We start from the raw sequence: 21,807 nt of genomic DNA, 5'->3' as shown, positions 1-21,807 counted from the left end.
ACAATAGATCAGGCTTTTCATTATGATACAGCTTATTTTATATTTGTTGTCAACCAGTGATTTTTTTCACCAGTTCTCACCTTTCTTGGATTTCTCTCTTTGCATGTCGTCTATTTTGCTGGAGTAACCTTTCTGCTATGGCTTGAATGATCCAGAATTTTTGGGACCAGCACCACCTGGTTCAAACAACTACAACATGAGACTTAAAACTACAACGATACTAATACATTTTTAGCATAAAGGCATATATCTATCTATTTGCTTGTGAAAAAGCTAAGCACTAACTGTTTCTATCTGTTGCTTGTGAAAAAGCTAAGCACTAACTGTTTCTATCTGTTGCTTGCTGCTGAGCTGCTGTGCAGGAGTGTGTTGGAGGTTTTTCACTGTAAACAGCTGCCCACTGCTGCCAAAAACGGTGCTTTGAGAGCTGTGAAACAAAACAGAAAAGTTGCGTGGTGTTGGACACTGAGCTGATACTTGTTATAAATCTCTATGTGTTGTTGTTCTATGAAAATATTCTTCCCTTGCTCAAAAAAATCACCTAAAACACTTAATGAATGAAATATTTAAGTTGAAAATCTTCAATGACACACACTTTGTTGAGCACAAAATAAGGTAAAAATGGTGAGTAATAGCCAAATCAGGAAGTCAAATGAAATCATGGCTCTTGACATTGTAGGGTAAAATATTACATAGAAAGAGAGAAACCCGATTATTCCCTATGACAAGCACTTTGTGTCAGTGTGGGGGGAAAAATCCAGTTTTAACAGGAAGAAACCTCAGGCAGAGCAAACCTCAGGCGGAGCAAAGCTCAGCGACGGCAGCCATCTGCCTCGACCGGTTGGACTGAGGCGAAAGAGACGAGTGAAAAAATGAGTGAAAAAAAAGGAAAAAAATCACCAAACTCTCCAACGTTGACGTCATTCCTAAACGACCTCAAACCCAGTCTGACGCTTCTCAAGTCTGCACTGTCATATTACTTATTACAGCTGGACACATGAAAAGCTCTTAGAGAAGACTGTACACATGTATCTACTCGCATGCCAGTTAAGGCAAGGCTTGTCAGATTATGTCTTACTCAGTCACTTGATGGATTCAAAAACCACTTTTACTCTTTTGGGAGATCACAAAACTGACCTCCTGACAGCTGTCAGAGAGAGGTGGCATATTTTGGTTTTAAAATAAAATATCTAATGCATGAAAATAATTCCATTAGTGTTGAAATATTCCAGTGAGTTGTTAGACGTTTGTGGCTCAGATAGACGGGGGTCACTCCCAGGAGATGGCTCGCTCACTGTATGAATGTTTACCCTGCAGTACAATATACAAAGCTTATGTGTATTCATGAAAATGTAAATGTGTGTCATTGTAGCAGTGAACTTTGCAGAGGCTAAAGGTAAGTAACAAAATAGAGATATGTCAGTGCTTCGGTGAGCATCAGCCGCTAGCTGAGTTATTACAATGAACCTTACATCACTCACTGGTATCAACTTTGGGGGTCCCTTGGAAATTAATTTAGCTCCTTGTTGTCCCCTCTAGTTATGTTCAAAAACAGCACCAGATCCACATGAAAGTGGATTCATTTCTCGCATTTCTAAAGATTGTTTCTACTTCCCGCGATGTGTTACTCCTGAGCAGAAAAATAACAGTCTGGAGGTGTGATGTTTAGAGTAAGGGTTCCTTTGCTTCCCTTGACTACCCAATTAGGCAGAAACAATATTTGAGGGGTGCCAGCCTAATTATGCTTTACTTGGGGCTGAATAAGCAACAGGTTCCATTTGAAGCTTGGTGCTAGAAATCACAAAATAACTGTGTTGATGTGCAGCAACAGTCTATTTTATTTTATTTTATTAATAGCCATTTTTCAGTACAGTACAAAGAGATGATTCATACCTAAATTGCGAGTTGTGTAGAAAATATTCTGCCCACCAACTATGTTCAGATGCCTCTCATGTCCCACTGAAGCACATTCAAATTTGACCATTTCGCTTAAAACAAAAGTCGGATTGATATGGAATTTGTAGAGACATGATTCAGTCCACAGGCTGTCATTGCATATGCTGTCTGGCCTGCACAGATGTGCAAGTTGAATGCGTAGGCAGGGTTTTTCCTGAGCAGAGAAATTTTTGGTGGCATCCAAAGATGCATTATTTCAATTGCGGAAAATGAACTTTTGATCTGATGAGATGAGGACCAGGTCTGTGAACGCTCGCAGTACATTGCTGTCTTCGAACCTTTTCTGATTCAGGCAATAACGTGGTAGGACAGAGTCAGTCTGCTATCAGTCTGCTTTAAGTTTGAGATTGAATGTGGTTAAGTTGGGAGCGTTAAGTCTGTTGCCATCTACAGACACAGATATTGACATTCACAGACACTCCTCACATTCAGACTCCACCAAGAACCTCATAGTTGTGAAACTTCAGAAATCGCTCCACAAATAGTGACATAGTTGCTGCAGGATGGCTGCAGGATCAGCAAAAATTACAAAGACACTCAGTAACCTTGCTTTTATGTAGGAATATAAACAAAAAATATCTAAACAATCGACTCAAGTAGTTAGTTGAGTTGAGTGCTCCATTGCAAAGAGATGCTTTGCAGACGAGTTGAGCTTATCCGTGCATTACTAAGATTGATTGCATCATGTGAGCTATTTCCAAACCTTCACTAATCTGTCTGAAAGTCATTGCAGTACATCTGAGTCGGGCCATGATTGTCACCTTGTAATCAAAAACGGTCACCCAACCCAGAGGTTGACGGTGTTGCACGCTCAACGTCTGAGCAAACAGCTGGCTGCTACTACATGCAATCGGCTTCTGACAGCAAAAAAACTGAACGAAATCACAAAGTAACCCACTGATTTTTCCAAGTTGAAATGAGGTTTCTGACCTATTTCTATTTTAGAGTGACTAAACCATTAGGCAGGAAAAACTCTGGTGGATCTGTTCGCTGCTAAGTCTTTTGAATTAAGCTAAAAAAAATAATCACAATTAAATTATGGCTTTTAACACTTGTTGCCATGGAGGCTGTTTACTCAGTCATCTAAGAGTTCAAATCTTTGGCAAAAACGACCTGTCTGTGTGTGCCTTTTAATGTTTTCTTTTTCCTCTGTCACCAAACGAAAAATGCTGGATTAAAAATAAAGAAAGTAATTGGAGAGTCTGTTCTATAAGGAAGAAAGAAACAAATGAGGTGAGATTGAACGAAAGAAAGAAAAGAGGAAGCAAAGAAGGAAAAAACTGCGACAAGAATAGAATGTTAGGATAAAAGGATGACTAAACCCAACTCCTCGGAGGGTGAGAGCCAATCTGAAAAATGATTGGTTGACTTTCCCGGGGCAAAGCTCTCTTTGCTCACATCAATAAAACATAAACATGAATAAATGCACTGCTTTTGGCCTTCCAGGGTCCTTACTTAATTTCATGTATGCAAGTGAGCAATGATATGCATGGAGAATTGTATTTACCTAGAAGGCTCAAAATAATTCTGGAAGCCATTTTGTGTTTGTTTGTTCCTGGTATTTACATAAATGCAAGGCTGCACCACAAACTCGCAGAATTTCGTGTTTAATGCACCTTCATTCTCATACTTTAAGTCACACATCTGGTGTGCAAGTCATGTGCTGTCCCTACTGGTCTCGGCATTTGCATGTATAGTAGTTGCTCCCTATTGACTTGAGTCACAGATGCACAGCCTATCAATAACGCTGAAGATGTGGGAACGTGCAGTCTACAGTGATATACTCTTGATGTATCCACTTAGGGACAAATCATCCAAACAGTCAGCTGCCTCACTAGTCTGTTGGTCCCTGAGGTAGATCTTCACTGACCCATTTCAGTGGGTCAGCTTTTGTTAATGAGCCAACCACACAAACACGTTGACAACAGTTAAGGGAGAGCTCCTAATGGCAATTACAGCTTGGGTGCAGAGAGGCTTTTCGTTATCAAGTTTTGCCATTTGGGGCTATTTTTATCAAGGTTATTTTACATCACCAGCTACATTTATGTACATTTGGTTCATTTGGAATTCACGTGCAAGACAGCAGAAATGATTGAAACCCACGAAACTGTGAACATCTAATCGTTGTTCACTCGATTCGTTTGCTGTGCTGGATGTTTGAATGCCGGTGGTTAAGAATGAACTGCTCTAGTTCTGACACTGATAAAATCAAATCCAGATTCAATTTACCTCGTAGTATTTATAATATCCCGTGACACAGATTCATTGTTGTTAGCAAAAGAGAACTGAAGAGACAAACGATCAACAGTTTGGCTCAGTTTTTCCTCTTGTATCTATTTTTCAAAGCAGGCAATTAGGACTAACATCACAGCCATTTAACTAAGTCTGCGCTCCAAATTGATTCTGACTCCAGCGTTGGACCTTGCAGACATGGTGCATTTAGTTATGCAAATGCTTATCTCACTGTGTGATTGGTTAATTAACCTGCAATGCAGATAGTCCCAGCCATGCACAGTGGCCATTTGATGGCTAAATTGTGGGTCAATTGGGTTTTAACATTTTCAAAGCAGACTTAGATACGTGTCATTGTTCCTCTGAGTCTTGTGTGGCTTTTTACGGTTTAATGAGTCGTTCCATGGGTCCCATAAGGTTAATACGTTTAAACTCACTGTAATTGAGCTTTTGACCTATCTTTCATGGCTTTTTTTAAATAAAATCACAATATTATGTCATCTTTCTAGTCTTTGATTGTAATTATCTACCATTCCTTCTCCCACAATTCATACAGCACCCCAAGCTCTCTACCCTACCCCTCTTTCTATCCTGAGTTATGAGCATCCCCACGGGAAGTCATTTATAATGCCATTGGAGTGACAATAATGCGTTTGCACACCATTTCACTCTGCCCTCTGTGCCTTGACAGGCTTTTATGGGCCGCATTTTTGTTTCCCCAGAAACACATTGTCCAACCATCCCCAGAGAACAAATGTTCCACCTAAACTGGAACTGGACGTCTTCCAATGAGTAAAAAGAGTAAAATAACAACATGTAACATCAGCATTTGAGATTTGTTGGTGCTTTTGCAGCCAAGGTACTTAAATGTTTTGAAGGTAAAAGCAAAGCTGAAGTTTAAAAAAAAAGGAAATGAGAGAGGATGGTGCATTGCAGCCACTGACTGCATTTCTTTTCATTGTTCACTGAACAATTATGTTCAGAGTTTTCTGTCATGTAGGTATCATTCCACATGAGATACAGACACAACTCTTGACAGCCTTCATGGATTTCTTTTTTCAGATCCTGCCACTAGTCGACTGACATTTCCTGACAACATGAGGATCACTTGTCATTGGGCTAACATACTGTATGAGCCTGATATTTATTAGCAAAGAAAAGTAGCGGACATGTTGTATTTATTCCAAGTCATTAGGTGGAGACAGATAATGTGCGCTGCCGAGCCAAAGGTTTTTAATGCAGATCTTGACTTGTAATTAAATATGTCTGTTGTGGTTACGTTGCAGGTGATCCTGATCTTGACTAAACTCTATGACTTCAATCTGGGGGGTGTTACCGAGAGCTCACTCTGGAGGTAAGTTTTCCTTTTTTAATCTCTGCTATCTTTTCCTTTGCATACCAATATTAAGGTTGCGGTATCACTGCAGGAATTTTATAAAAATGCAAAATCACAAGCCAAGAACAACAACAATAATATATTCATCGAGTGCTGGATACTGTAAGCATGATTTATAGTGTTCTCCCTTGCTAGGATACGAACAATCAAGTTTCACTCGAAGCCAATATGAAGTATGTTTTAATAAAGCATCTTGAAGTACCATCCTCTTTTTGCTTGCTGGAGTTCTATAAATAACACAACTAGCACCACAACAACCTTTTAAAGAAGGCCCAACCTATTTTCTGTCCATCATCAGCAGGACTATTTCTGACAGATAAACCTTAAGAATGATCTGAGGGATTCTCTGTTTGGATCTGTGGTGCTTTTCCTCTGACCTAGAAACTTTGTGATGGAGTTTTTGATTGATTGTCATCTGTAACCTTTTGTTTCAGAAGCAATTGACATGCAATTGCTGCTATATAGCCGTAGTAATTTCATTCAGTATGTATTGAGAGGTGAGTTACAGTGCCCTGTCAGGTCATAAATAAGAATGGAATTCATTAAGGATTATACCATAGAGCCCAATCCAGCCTCTGATATGCCTTTTCTCTCACCTCTGCCATAGCCTGCAGAGAACTCATTTCATTCTGAAATACACGTGAAAAAGAGACCATCAGTCCGCCAAGCATAGAGTTTCAAATTAATATCTGTTTCACCAGAGGCGGCACTAAGATTTACACCCGACTTGACACATTTTGAAATCCCATATTGTGTACAGGAGGTCTTCCATCATCAAGGTGTCTGCTTAACAATGGCACCACGAGTAAATTAGAGTGTTCCTCCGGGGATGCACAAAGGTTCTTAGTATGAGTATTGGAAAAGCAGAGATTTGAATGTTATGAAAAGAAAAGGGAGTAAATGATTTCTGTGATAACACAATAAATGATTTATGACTACAGCTGCAGGCCTCTGTTGGTGGCAAGACGCAGTGTTCGGATCAACGGATGACTTACAGAAGCCATCTAAACACGCATCAAGTGCCTTTTGTGTTTTGAGACGCCTGCCGCTCCTGCCCAAGAAACATCACAATATAGTAACATCGTTTAAGAGGCTTACTTCCACCACTGCAATCAAAGAGCGATATGCCAGCTGAAAGCAGTACTTAAGCACAAATACAAATGCGTTTAGGGTAAGGCTTTGAAAACAATGTCAACAGCAAACGGAACGATTCAAGTTAATGCACAGACAATGATAGCAGACACTGGGTGTCTATCCAATTATACAGTGAAATTACATTTGGAGGCACTCAGGTAAAACTGAAGCTTGGTTTGGCCGTTTGTGCTGAGGAGAAATATGAGAACCAAGATGATGAACACATCTGCCCCTTTTTGTGGATATCAGTTTTGTGCAAGTGTCTTTACATGCAACAGATCTAAATTTCTGATTGCGTTTAAATACAGCTGGTTGTTATTTACATTTATTTTAAAATCTGTCTCATTAAATTTTTAATATTAAAAGAAAACACTGCTTTTCTCAGGCTGTACTGGGATACTCATACTCATAGAGCGGGGATAGCTCAGTAGGTAGAGTGGTGGCCCCATGATCGGAAGGTCGGGGGTTTGAATCCACTGAACGGCTACCCTGTGGTACCCCTGAGCAAGGTACTGTCCTTACACACTACTCCCTGTTCTACAGCCCAATGGCTGCCCACCACTTTACTGCGTGAATGGGTTAAATACAGAGAGGAATTTCCCCACAAGGATCAATTAAACATAGAATTTTTTTATACACTCTGCTTTAGCTCCTGTTCCTTTTAAACTACCTTTCAGGAAGGATTGGTCTGATTGGTCAGTTAGCTAGTCCAAAGCAAGGTAACACTGGGTTACATGTAAAACTGTCGCCTATAAACAAAAAGGTTTAGCTTAACCAATAAATTTACATGTAAATTAAAAAAAACACAGCATCACTGCTGTTTGTAGCTTGCTGCTACAATTCTTTTAGATGCACCGAGTAGCAGGTTAAAAAATTGCTTCAAAATAATGTTGTGCGTTGGTCTAAATTGGCTGTGTTCGTGTCACTGTTTTATGTGCATTCTGTAGCTTTATTGGGAATTCAGCAAAGTACAACATGCAAGTGCAAAGAGATTTGCAGAGAAACAAATGCATAAAACAATAATGTTAACCACACTAGCTGTGCACAGTGCTAGCACTTATAAGGATTTTCTTATTGTTGCGGGTTAGATTGCCACCAAAATAAAAGTAATCCAGTGACTTTTTATTTCTTGCATTGTTGGGTATGCATGTGTTCAGCAGCAACAGATAATTCAGAGTGTTTTGTCCATTTTGTTTGAGGGTGTGCCAAACTTGCCTCCATGTGGGCAGTATAACAGTCTGCTGTGTAGTGGCACAGATAAGTAAGAGAAGAAAATCCTGAACTACAAGTGTTTCAAACCGTTCAGAAGCACTATTTTCCATGGGAGGGAATAACTACATTTGTCCTCTCTTACTTTGAAAACCTTTTACATTTACAAAAAAATGCCATGTAACAGACTAAAGGGTTAGAGGAGAAACTCAAAAAGCATAATGTGAGCACTTTAAGTTTTCCCTACTGAAAAGAAAACCTAATGAAAGAGGATGAAACTAAATATCTAAATCAGTTGAAAGCACAGAGAATAAAAGGCAATTCTGGCTCTAATTTAAGATTAAAAGCTATATGAAAGGGGATTTCATCACAGCACTTGAAAGGAAGTCTTCAAAATTCCTTCCTCACAGCCTTCAATGTACAAACAGTATGAAAGGAGAGTTATTACTCTTATACTGTAAGCTTGCAATGTGTCCATTACGCAGAATAATGTTGTATTCAAGGACTGTAGTCATGCTGGATGATTTAGCCCTTCAACAACAAAGAGCATATTCTATATTTACTGATTAACATTTTCCATTACATACCTGGACTTCATTAATTGATTCCGTACCTGGTTTTATTACATGTCAGTGTATCGTTTAAATCAGCTTGCAGAGACTTGTTTGACATGCAGGGAATTGATGTTTAGTCTGCATGATGTCTTTGTCAGAGTTAAATTATTTCTGTTGCAGATTTCTGTGAGAACTGCCTGATTATTATCCCAACTTTTCACTGCAGAAATCTGCCAGACTTGGCTCTCATAAATCATATTCCTTCTTTTGACGTTCATGTTATCTTGTTGGTTGTCAAAAAGCTTTAAAGTGTGAGCTTTCCTTAATGATTTCGAACGCGCGAGTCTTCAAATTAGCCCCGGTGTGAAATATACACCATCTTACAGCGATGACAAATTTCCTGATAAAATCCCCAAAACGCTAAATGTATCTTGTGGAATTTTCTCATAAAAATAATTTTCTAACATTTGATATTATTCACCAAAGTACAGTCTTGGCTAGCAGTCTTGAGTCACACCTCATTTCTTTCTATTTTGCTAGGAAAATGGAAAAATAGGTTCAGCGGTTTATTGAAATGTGCACATGCATATATAGAAATTCAGTATTAGGAAGAAGCAGAGTTTGCACCAATCTACAAAGTTTGTAAAAGTTCATATTTCAGTATGACTATCTTCATTCTTCAACACACATTTTCAAAAAAAAATCCCTCAGGCGAGTTTTCTTGTTATTTCTTCAAGTATTCCTCAGGAATAGTTTTCCAGACTTTCTGAAAGTCATTCAAAGCTCTTCTTTGAATGTTGCCTGAAGTTTGCTCTTTAACCCACACTGCTTGAACAATGTTGAGGTCCGCTATCTCGGTAGGATAATCCATAACTGATAGTGTTCCATTGTGTGTTCTTCTATCCAGGTATGCCTTTACTGCATTGGCAGTGTGTTTGTTTGCCAGCAATACTATATAGAATACTATATGTTAATTATAACATTAATTTTGAACAGATCTTGAACAAACAGTGGCTGAAATGCAGACCTAAACCGTGACAGTGTCCACCATGTTTAAAGACTACTATAAAACACTCATATTAGTACCTCTTCATGTCCTGTGTCAGGTCTTTATTGGATTTTTGCTTTTAGATACTCTTTCTCTGCTGTAGATAGTTTTGTAGACCTGGCACTTTTCCTTTGTCCTCCATTTCTCCAGTTTCCTCAATTTTCTTGAGGAAACACTGCACAGCATGTCAAGATTTTCAGCTAAGAGCTCTTTGCAAATCACCTTGTTGGTGCAAAAATACTATTTAACGCCTGTCAAACTGTGTTATCTTTGCCATTGTTTGTAGATTCAGCTAAAGAAATGGGAACAAATCATGTGTTTATGGAACAGGCTGCTTGTAACAAAGTGCCTAAAGATACAATTTAAAACAGTTTTTTCTGCGAAGCTGTCTGATGCAACACCTTTTTTTTATTTGAATGATTGATAGATCAGTATTAAGAGGCTTAACAAACAAAAACAAAACAAAAGCTACACTGTAAACTGTCAGTTACAAAGACGAGAATCAGTGAAAAAGCAGCCAATGTCCAGTTTAAATTAACTTTAAAATAAATTCAGAAAGCTTTGAGAACTATTGCTCAAGAACACTTTAACAAATACAAGAAAGTCTGGGTAAAAATGTAAAGGAATTAGGCTGTGCTAAAGTCTTTTGCACAATATTGTACGTTATGTGTATTCCTGAGGCCAAACAACTTTGTTCAAGAAATGTCCTATAAGGTATGGGTATTTCTTTTAAATATTTGCACAACTAGCTTTTAAAAAATATGTTGCAGTGACTTTAGTTAGCAATCTTGTGTTTCTTTACTATAGCAATATTTCCTAGTAATCTATAATCTTAATCCTTTTTAGATGTAACATGTCTGTAATTTAGTCCACAGCAAAATATCTACCTCATACAGAAGTGCCATGGCATAATAATCGAATGCATGGAGACATCACAGTGATGTCTGTCTTTTTTCTGTGCACCTGTGTTTTGCCTCTTTATGTTTCGTTGCTTTTTGCATGCAAACTCAGGTATCAATTCTGCCACACAGCATGGACACCCACTCATACAAAATGCAAGCTCAAATGTAGTTATTTGGCAGTCTATAGTAACATTAGTTTTGTAGCTGGCTAGCAGACATGTTATTCAATTCAAGCAAATCAACAGTTTACATGCCGTGTTTTGGGTAAATGTCTAAGTCACATAAAGCTCCCCTGACAATACAAATCCTATGTGAATAGTGTTGTCTGCTCTTTCCTTTGGCTTTATTGGAACCAGTAGCTGATCAATAGAATCAGCAGTGTGATGTCATACACTAGCCTTGCTTTCACTTTATTGGCAAACTAATCATTGAGCCAAATGTATTAATTTGCTTCGACAGTGGCTTCACCTTCACTAGCTGATGTCATCCTTCACTGCACCTTTTTTGTATTTCAGCTGTTCCTTCTTGTTTTTACAGCTTTCATGCAGCATGCATTTGTATTGCCTACTAATAGCATGTTTGTCAGCAGTGATAATACATATCCTGTCTCTTGCATACTTGTTTCTGTGCATGTGAGTCCTCAAGCTACACGATTGTTGCTAAATTACATATCATTCTTCATATAACTACACTGCATGCACAATCACTTGGCAGGTTAGTATTCATCATATAATAATTTCTATGCACACTATTCAACTCCAAAACATATAAGCCTAAAAGCTTGTTGCTGTTTATCATTTTCAGGTGATGTTTCTGTAATATGAGAGGGAGCAGGCTAAATTGATTCACACTGTTTATTAAGGTGTTCATAATTACTGGACAAATTAATTATCTCAGGTAGCCCATGACGAGATTTAAATAACAGGGAAATATCAAAAACCATGCAGTGACTTTTAGATGTTTGCAAAACCTCTTTGAGTGACTAACAAATAATGAAGTGTTTTGTTAAAAATGGCACAAATTAAATGCAGAAGAATGTGGGTAACCCCTCCAGTTCTGGCTGAACAAGAACAAGATGAAATGACAGTGACTGTTTTTGGAGCAGACGGATGTGTCCGTGGCTGGATTACTAAACACAAAGTGCACCGGGCGGAGGTGGAGGTGGAAAAGGGGTCCTGGTAAGAGCTGCTATAATTAAGGATGAGCTATTTGGACCTTTTAGGGTTGAAGGTGGAGTGAAAATTCCAAAGTTACAAGGAAGCTTTTCTAAGATTCTTTCTTCACATTGTGATACGGGAAGAAGTTGGCAGTATTTAAGAAGTAAAATCAGGAAAATCCTCTATCACATGCATACAAATCCTTCAACTGCTAGCCAGGGAGGCCTCAAAAACGACTTGGCTGTCTTCTTCACCTGTCCTAAATGCTGTTAAAAACCTTTGATAAGTTTTGATGCTTAAACAAAAGTTGATCTTAACAAAGGGCCAAAGAAAAAACAGACTTTTCCTGCCTTAATTCTACTGGAAACACTCCTCAGAGATTGTGGTCCATACTGACATGATAAGCTCACACATTTGATGCAGATTTCTGCCACATCCCAAAGGTGCTGTACTGGATTAAGATCTGGAGACTATGGAAGCCATTTTTTTATGTTCAGGAAACCAGTTTGAAATAATTTGAGTTCTGCCACTCTGCTGGTCAGCGACAATACTCAGGTAGACTGTGGTGTTTAAATGATTGCCAATTGGTACTAGGGGGCCCAAAGTGTGCCAAGAAAGTATCCCTGACACCATTACACCATCAGAAGCTTGAAGCATTGATACAAGGTAGGATGAATCCATGCTTTCATGTTGTTTACCCCAAATTCTGACCATACCATGGGAATACCCAAGTACTCTCAATTTTTTAAATATTCAGACCAGCCCGTCTGGCACCAACAGCCATGCTCCATTCAAAGTTACTTAAATCAAATTTCTCCCCAATTCTGATGCTCAGTGTGAACATCTCTTCACACCTAAATGCACTGACTTGATCGGCTGATTAGATATTTGCTTTAACGAGCAGCTGAACAGGTGTAACTAATGAAGTGGCTAGTGAGCGCAATTGTAGAGTAATTAAAACGTAGCTTCCCCCTTGGAACACAAGTGATGAGTTGCCAAGTTATCTGCAATTTAGACTCCACAGTCTGGAGAGCAAATTAAAGTTTTGGAAATATTTATATAAATACTGAAATTGTATTTTCAAAAATAATAGGCAGATGTTGCAGCTAGTTAGAGCAAATTAAATTAAAGCTGACTTCAAAGCTTTAACTTTTATTAATATTTATTTATATGCATGTACACTGCTGTGCAAATTTGTATGTGACTCAGCATCTTGCTTTCAAAGCTGGGTTTTGCTACTTACCACTCAAAATACTTGGCGTGGCTGCCTGAAGCCTAAGATACAAACAAACAAAATAGACGCCCGCTCACTACTTGCTAAAAGCACCGTGGGGTTACTTTTAGCAGTGATTAATTTTATCTTTTTATCCAGCATATTTCTGTAAAAATTAGCTCTACAGTTACTACTTGAAAGCCCTGCTTTTCAGCCAAACACCACCCTCTGATTACATTACACATTTAGTCCTTTTATAATCTGAGCTGCAATGAATGGCAGTTTTTAGTGTAGCAGTGTTTTTTAACGCAGCACTTTGCAGGAGCAACAAAACCTACATTAGCATGAATGTAGACTGTGCAAGTAGATTTTCATCCCCTAAAGCAAAAGGCTGCCCGAATGGTAGAAAATCAATCGAAAAAAGTATGGTATACTCTGGAGTCTTCTAAAGAATAAGTGATTTGCAGTTAATGGGCTAAAACATCCCAACACTCTGCTATGGGGCTTTCAAATTTGTCTCTAATGGATTTTTTTCATCAGACATGAAATGTTTTTTGTTTGTGTCCAGATCCACTGATTATGGGAGCACCTACACCAAACTCAACGACAAAGTGGGTTCAAGGACAGTTTTAAGTTACCTCTACGTCTGCCCTACCAACAAACAGAAGGTTAGCATTTACCTGTTGCTTATTACATCTTCCTGGCGTGAAATTTATTATTATTTTTTTTTAAATGTTGTTCTCTCTCTCTCTCTCACCTACACATACATGTATATGTGTGTGTGTGTGTATAAATACACATCATCTGGCCCTTTGTACTTTAGATAATGGTGCTTAGTGACCCAGAAGTAGAGAGCGCTGTTCTCATCAGTTCAGATGAAGGGGCGAGCTTTGAAAAGCATCCCATTAACTTCAACATCCTGAGCCTGCTCTTCCATCCCGCGCAGGAGAACTGGATACTCGCCTATAGTCATGACAGCAAGGTATCTTCTGAGTGAATCCACAATGAAACTTAAAGTGGGAATAAAATAATGTTCGATGCTCAGTAACATCTTATTCCTGAAAATTTTACGCGTGATGAAGATCAGCCTGTTTTTGTCTTGCAGCTGTACAGTTCGATGGACTTTGGGAGAAAATGGCAGCTTGTTCATGACAATGTGATGCCAGGCAGATTCTACTGGTATGATTATGTCGACCCCCGTATTTCTTTTTAACTCCTTCTGTACAGTGATTGCAATTTGCATCATCAGAGTGTTCACGACTCTATAGTCTTAGAGGGATCCTGTGACCTCTAGTCAAAAGCAGATCTCACACACAGCAGTCGAGCTCGAAACTGATTATATCCACGTCACGTAGACCTGAAGGAATATGTTTCTTTGTCCATAGCACAAACATGACATGCTGTTTTTGTTGTCGCTGTCATTTAGTAATCTTGACTGTGCGGGCACAAGGCAGTGAATATTGATGTGAGGCCGTTTATCCCTGTTTGTCATAGTATGTGTCAAACCCAGTGGGTTTTTTGCTGGGAAAGAAAGGACATTGGTTGGAGGACATCCTCTCCACATGCATGAACAGTTAGATGTTTGATAAATAAGAAGAGCGCAGCGGGTGAAGCAGCACTCGAAACACTGCATTATTTGTCCACTTGAATACTATTTCTTCATGCACATTATGCCAAATAGTTATTTTTCAAAATAAGGCTGGAGCCTCCTACAATTTTGTAAAAACACACATTTGCCATGGTATGTGTTTATGGGAATGGGGGATGTTTTGCCAAGCCCCCCGCCATGCCATACTACTCTTCTTTTGCCGTTTCCTTTGTTGTTGGTGAATTGAGATTAATTGCCGCTGGTGGCACAGATCGTACATTGACCGATCTACAGGAAATAAAAACATATTGTTATGGGTTTCACAGAATAGTGATGTCCATCTGAGCATTTTTTTCCTTTTCTTGCCCACCAACCTTTTTCCGCTCCTCTTTATTTTCTCCTCCTCTTCTTCTTTCAAGGGCGGTAATGGGGCTAGACAGAGAATCAGATGTGGTCCACATTGAGACGCGCATCGGAAAAGGCCGTGAGTACTGCACTCCAGTTTGCTGCAGTAGCAAGACCCACAGGACCCCTTGCCTCTCATTTAGAGCGAGGTCACGGGCAAGATGAGACCTGTTCTTCTGTTCAGATTGGTCCCTGAAGTCTAGTAAAGCAGAATAGGTGTCTCCTGACAAAAACGGAGAATTTTAGTGGGCTGATGGATGTTTCTTCTCGTTAATCTCCCCCCTGAGTTTCATAGACAAACCTCAGCTTCCCCTTTCTAAACAGCGTGGTCTATTCTGTCAAACCAATTAAAGGAATCTCCTGCATTAGAAATGATGCTCATATTCCTCCTGTGGTGAGAAAATGTGTATCAGAATTACCATACAACCTCTCCTTGTCTGGCACAATAACATCTTGAAATTTACTTTGTCGTGTAACGCTGCCAGAGCTTTGACTCTAATAGTCTTGAATCTAATTTGGATTTTAAAAGTATTTGGTGACTAGTGTCAGTGTTTGACTGTTACACAAGCTGAAAATTGTTCCAGAGCGATGAACTTGGAGTGGATTTTGGATTTACATACTGTATAGCAGCTCCACTGCATACAAAGTACTGTTTGAAGATAAATGGTTGTAATCAACTTCTGATTGATTTCCTTTTGTCTCTTTCCAGGTGCTCAGTATGTGAAGTGCAGAGCCCAGCGATGCACAGAAGGCAACAGACAGTACCTCTTCCCTGGACACGTAGACACCAACTCACTCGTCGTACAGGATGAATACGTTTTCACACAGGTTTGCATAGTAATAGATTACTTTCATCGATTAAACTAAGCCAGTCGTCGGCATCTTTTCATGCAAAGGTTGCTGTCTATGTGATTTTTGATTTTCTTTTTCTTTTTTTCATTGTCGTTTGTTTTTATTTTGCTCTCATGTGCACCCAATTCATCCTTTTCCATCAAAACCCATGTAATAGCTTTCTCCAACACACCTGTTCCCCACTGGCCCGATGTGTGTTTTGATTATGTTTTGTCTCGTTCATGTCAAGGCACGCTCAGTCTTTGAGTTTCCACACAGACATACTCCATGCCTGAAAAAGGAACTGTGAATAGACAGGTTGGTGTCCGTATTATCATTCACTCTGACTTTGACTCCAATTAGACATCCACAGTCAGGGTCATTATTAGAAAATTTAATTTTCAAATGCCCTCCACTGTCATTGATTTCCATCCACAGCTATGCAATTTTCTCTTGCTGGTCAGGCTTGATGCATTTTGGTCATCCTTGACTGTACTAACTAAATTTGGGGAAAATAAAAAAATCAAATTATACTACTTTTCTGTGGCTGCTTTCATTTTAAATAAACACCCCTAAATATTTTCTGTTCATTTTAATTTATTTATTCACAGGTTTAATCTTTTGATATGATATGATGTTGCAGCAGCAATGCTAGCAGTGACCTAGTTTCACTTTCAACACATTTAATCCACTGACTTGATTGGAATGGCTACAGTGTAAGAATGAAACTGTATGGAAAAAAAAATCACAGTGTGATTCAGAAATGGTGATTCAATAAAAAGCCCAAATTGCATTTAGCTGAGATGAGATTGACCGTCAAGGCTGAGGCAGACATGAGGAAGATGCTGGTGAAAATAACTGGACATACAGGGAGTGTCTACACGGAGATCTGGTGGCACAGATGACTTTCTTGTGACTTTCATTGCTTGGGGCAGTTGGATTTAACTTGACAAAGAGTAATGAGGTTATCGATTGGGCTACAACGAAATAAGCAGTCTTCAACACCTCCAAAGTCTCTTGGGAGGGAAGGAACAGCCAAGTGCAACATCCTCAAAAATGTGGCCTGGGAAAATGCAGCTCATTGATTTTCGATAGATTATTCCATTAGGGTCCTAATGTAGTGTGTTGGGGGACAAACACCATCCTTCTAGTTGATTAGAAAATAAGCAATCAAGTAGTGTTGCCCTGCCTGTAAGTGGAAGGGAAAGTGGTAGTGCATTAAGATCTCCAAGAAACACTGTAGATAAAGCCAGCACAATTTTCAGTGCCTCTTAGCTTTAGACTAATTGAGATAATGACAGTAATTTCTGTTGTGCTTAATTTTTGTCTGCTTTCAACACTCTGGAAAGCAGTGTTCATATACCACCTTCGATAGAAGTCTAGGCATGCCCTCTTTTCACAACAGAGCGGGGTGCTGTCCAACTCTCATGCATTGCTGTACAAAATATTAGGTACTATAATTTGTTTGATATCTGTGTGTCGTATAGTACAGTCGAGGAGGCTTTTGATTGGCTCCAGATTCAATTTGTAGCATTATGGCAAACTTAAACATATAATCAGAGAGAGGTTGAATTTAAAATTCGATACCCAGAAAAATATTTTTATTATATATTTATATTTTTTACATATGCAGATGTTACTATTTTTATTTTTAAAAATAGTGCTTTATGCAGATGTATTCAGCTTCAAACCTGTTTATTTTACGTCTTTCAGGTGATTTAGAATCATGTTTTTATTGTCAGTCAGAGCTAGACTGCTACTCTTTCTATCTGTTTCCCAGCTTCAGTCTGGGACTTTTACAGAAACACAAGTTTTTCAGACACAAATAATTGCTATCCTGTTACAGATAGGCAGAACTGATGAGGTTTGCTAAAGATAAGGTTTTAAGCATTGTTTTACTGTTGACCATAGCTGCTAGCTGCTAGCTTATTGATGTGGGTAACTAGTGTTAGCTAAACAGCTGACGTTAAGATCTGTTAACAAGTTCAAATTTATGATAACTGTTCAATAATAAAGTGCTGTTGGAACAGGAGCTTCACTGACCTCCTGAAGAGTGGGACATCAGTCTTTCAGATGCTTTCCCAAGTTTGTTATGCTATTCATGTGTTTAGCTGCTAGTGAGAGGAGGGGCTGTGTGAAGCTCTATGTCACCTGAAGGAGGCATAGGTGACACTATTGATATCAATACTGCATTAAAGGAGTATGTAACCTGATAGTAATTATTAGTATCAATTAGCATGCACGTGCTATTTTTTTGACAACCCTGCTGAGTACATATGCTGCCTACTGAAAAAACAGCAAAAAAAAAACAAGTAAGTGTACCATTGCATTTTTTCACAATTTCCACTAGGAGATGGTTTGGTCCAGGATTATACAAAGAGATATAATCCCCAATGAAAGAGAATCCATAGGAGCAATGTTTGACATGTTCGGCAACATGCTTTGAATAACCTTGTACCTTGAAAAAGTGTTTGCAAGCCTAGGAGAGTGCTGTTTTAAAAGAAAACGATGGCCACAGTAAAGGGATTTTTTTCCTTTTTTTTTTACGGCATTTTAGCTACTGATGAAAACGACTTTCACTTTACTTTCTGCACCTTTTTCACTGTACTGTATGTCTTGTAAACACCTCCCATCTCAGTTTGGTTTTCATTTGTCTGATGGTCTACATAGGCTTTTCTATGTAGGAGAAAATCATACCAACAGCAACGGCTATAATGGGAATGTGCAAATAAATTCCACTGAACTAAATTTCTTTTCTTTTTGTATTACTGTGAAAAAGTAACTTTCAAATATGATGTATCTTCTTGACACAGGGGTATATACAGTGCATGTGATCTGATTACAGAGTGACAAAGCTTTTCTGCCTTCATTGCAAAGGTAACCAAGTCAGGACGAGCCAGCTACTTTGTCTCCTACATGAGAGAATCATTCAAGCGGATGAAATTACCTAAATATTGTCTGCCAAAGGTGAGCAACAGAAATAACAACTCCTAAAAGTGTCTGATATTTAGGAAAAAGAAAAGATATTGTTATTGTTTCAAATCACCTTTGTTGCTTTTTGTTTTAAGAGTTAGGTCACATGACTTTTATGAAGAAATGTCACATTTAAGCCTTTTAATGCCATCTCTTCTGAGACTATTTTGTGTTTGTTTGCCTGCATCTGTCATTCTCACCCATTCTGTCTTTCCATCTGTCCATTTTTCTCTCGCACACATCCTACTACAGGACATGCATATTATCAGCACAGATGAGAAGCAGGTATTTGCTGCTGTCCAAGAGTGGAATCAGAACAACACTTACAGCCTGTATATCTCAGACTCTCCCGGGGTCTACTTTATCCTTTCATTAGAGAACCTGAGAACCAGCAGAGGACCTGCGGGTAATCTACTAGTGGACTTTTATAAGGTGTGTAGTTAGCCTTGTTTATGGACTGATGTTGGCACTCCACCACTTACTCCCTTTCCTGTTACTGTGCTGGAGAACTGTTAATTTATGAAGCTGTCGTTATATAGTAGGTTTTAATCCATTAACATTAATCCTAATAATACATTTTTATAATGAAAAATCAGAATTTTGTTGGCAGTATATTTTGTCTGAACAGCTACTAAAATATGGTGCATCGTTACACAGTAAACTATTTAAAGCTGTTTTGAATTATTAACAATAAAACTTTACATATTTTGCTCATGATGCTGTACTTTTAAAGAACATTTTTCAAAACATGAAATATCCTTTCATAGAGTTTTTTTTTTTACAGTGCCATGTATTTTCAGCCTGCTTCCACTGAGGCTCAAAAGACGAGTCAATAATTATAGATTGATTTTCTAAACTAGAAGTGAAAAGGGCTTTGACAGTAATGAATGCATTTTTGTTGTTTTCCTTCTTAGGTTGAGGGGATAAATGGCATGTATCTTGCCAACAAACTGGTGGATAATTACATAAAGACTTTCATCACATACAACAAGGGGCAAACATGGTCCTTGCTGCCAGCTCCTGCCACTGATGTGGCTGGAAATAACCTTCACTGCATTCTGGTGAGCTTGAGCCTTTGGGCAGGAGTGAATGAATGCTCTTATTCATGCAAAATTAAGCCTATGACATGAAACATTCCTCAAATGTTTCAGCCTCATCAGCTGTGTTTTGGATGTTCTTGGAGACGAAGCCATTTTTGCACCAGGCCAGGTGCCAGCCTCAGCATCAACTTGTCTTTTTAGTCCCCTAAATGACTGAAAAGATGCTTTGTTGGAATATTCTTATTATCAGTTTAAGTCACAGAGTGTCATTGCATTACATTTTAGGGGTCTAGACTTTCCATTAACCTCTGAAACTGTAGTCAAACAGGACTAATGAAAGTTAGATTGCACTGAATTACATTATGTGGCTGTGGTGTTTTTCAGCAGGTATGATGTTCACCTAATCCAGTCAATATGTTCTTCAGAGACCATTTAAAATCATGTACATTCCTCAATTAATAGCAGGCTATAGTCTTTCTGTGTGTCTTACAAATGACCACTATGCTCTCTTCTGTTTCCTGACCCCCTCCTCCAACTTCAGCCGTATGAAAAGCCTTATTGATGTTTTTCGGTACGCTTTATTCGGGGAGATGAGTGAAATGATTTGAATCAATTTTGCCATTTTTATCAGTGCATCTTGGGGAATTTTAATTACATGCCTTGTTTGCTTTAGAATGAAACAATTCAAATGCCCTCTGTGTCCCCTCAGCCATTTCTTTTTTTTTCTCCTAGCAGAGGAGATGAGAGGAACAAAGTATCTTTGTTTTATAAATGGTGTCTGAAAATGTTAACACTTTTCGCTCAACGGGAAGAATAGTTTGAAAGCCGAACTAATTATAATTGCTGCTGTTAAGATCTGAGATATATATTGTTTCAACTTGTGCTGTATTTGAATCCGTTTTGTTGACAGCCATTTTGCTCACTGCATCTTCAACTGGAGATGTCAGAGAATCCTTACACATCCGGACCAATCACCAGCAAAAAGTCTGTTCCAGGAATCATTGTGGCTACAGGTAGAGTTACATTAGGACATGAATTTAAGGTGCTGTGCAAAAGGCTTGAGTCTCCTCTCATTTTTTAAATAATTTGATAGAAAAATAGGAGATAGATGCACTGGAGAACTGAAACATGTGCACATTTATATGGAAATTAAATATAGAAGCACAGAGTTTGTACAGTTCATTTGAGCTTGAAAGTCAGTAGTTGATTTGAACTTCAACAAAGTCTGAGCTCTGTTAGGCAAGCTTCCTTATCATTTCCTTAAGTATTATAGAGGAATTCTTCTCCAGGTTTCTTCTTTCGACGTTGGCTGCCTTTTGTTCCATTCTCTGTCAAGATGATCCCACATGGCTTCACTAATGTTGAGGCCTAAGATTTAGGGAGGCCAATCCATGGCTGATGGTATTCCACGGTCTGTTTTTTACCCAGGTATGTTTTTTTTATATTGACAGTGTGTTTGGGATCACTGTCATGCTGAAAAATGAAGCCGTTGTTTTCCAGACACTTTGCGGATGGTGTTGCATGGTGAATTGAAATGTGTACTTTTCTGTGTTCATAATTTCATCAGTTTTGAGAAGATCCTCAATGCTGTGGTAAACCATTACAGAGTCTCCACCATGTTTTACAGATTAGTATAAGACACTCAGTGTAGTACCTCTCTCCTGACCTCCTCCATACATGTTGATAATATTGAGAATTTGAGGAGATGAGAGGAATTTGAAACAAAAACTTCATATCACTCAATTTCACTGGTAAGTGTCATTGCTATCCAGACCCATTCAGGTGTCGTGTAATTTTGACAAACCTCAGGCTTTTCTCCCTTTTTCATTTACTACTTTATACCTGTCAAAATGTGTTATCTTTGACATTTTTTGTAGATTCAACTAAAGAACTCAGAATAAATTGCATGATATTGTGACAAAATTGCTAACGATAATAGTTTAAAATTGGTTCCTTGCTTCCACTGATGTGGAGACACAACGGTGGTTCATGTTTTGGGTAAGATATTTGTTTTATTGCTGAAAATGGTCAGGCACAAAAACTGGACTGAAAAGGAGAACGATTGCAGCCAATGTCCAAAGGAAATCTATGAAATACCTTCAGACAGCCTGGAGAACTATCGCTGAAGACCCCTATAAAAATTGCAAGACAGTCCCGTATCCTCTGCAG

At 38.6% G+C, this 21,807-nt stretch overlaps 1 protein-coding gene across 1 annotated transcript in view; it reads left to right on the top strand.

The window, feature by feature from the left end:
* LOC146619862 (VPS10 domain-containing receptor SorCS3-like) overlaps positions 1–21,807 on the top strand; it is a 54,033-nt gene that overhangs the window by 12,376 nt on the left and 19,850 nt on the right. Inside the window, exons 2-11 of the mRNA XM_085369773.1 lie at positions 5,475–5,542; positions 13,370–13,469; positions 13,625–13,783; positions 13,907–13,980; positions 14,809–14,873; positions 15,504–15,622; positions 18,503–18,592; positions 18,851–19,030; positions 19,513–19,659; positions 20,549–20,651. Coding sequence (XP_085225899.1) covers positions 5,475–5,542; positions 13,370–13,469; positions 13,625–13,783; positions 13,907–13,980; positions 14,809–14,873; positions 15,504–15,622; positions 18,503–18,592; positions 18,851–19,030; positions 19,513–19,659; positions 20,549–20,651 — 1,105 coding nt within the window. The remainder of the gene's footprint in view (positions 1–5,474; positions 5,543–13,369; positions 13,470–13,624; positions 13,784–13,906; positions 13,981–14,808; positions 14,874–15,503; positions 15,623–18,502; positions 18,593–18,850; positions 19,031–19,512; positions 19,660–20,548; positions 20,652–21,807) is intronic.

Source organism: Diplotaxodon limnothrissa, linkage group LG13 (assembly GCF_057381915.1).
Source record: "Diplotaxodon limnothrissa isolate DT_005_m linkage group LG13, D_limnothrissa_male_GT1.1, whole genome shotgun sequence".
NCBI classification, from domain to species: Eukaryota; Metazoa; Chordata; class Actinopteri; order Cichliformes; family Cichlidae; genus Diplotaxodon; species Diplotaxodon limnothrissa.
Note: the sequence above shows the minus strand (reverse complement) of the source record. Positions and strands in the feature narration are given on the sequence as shown.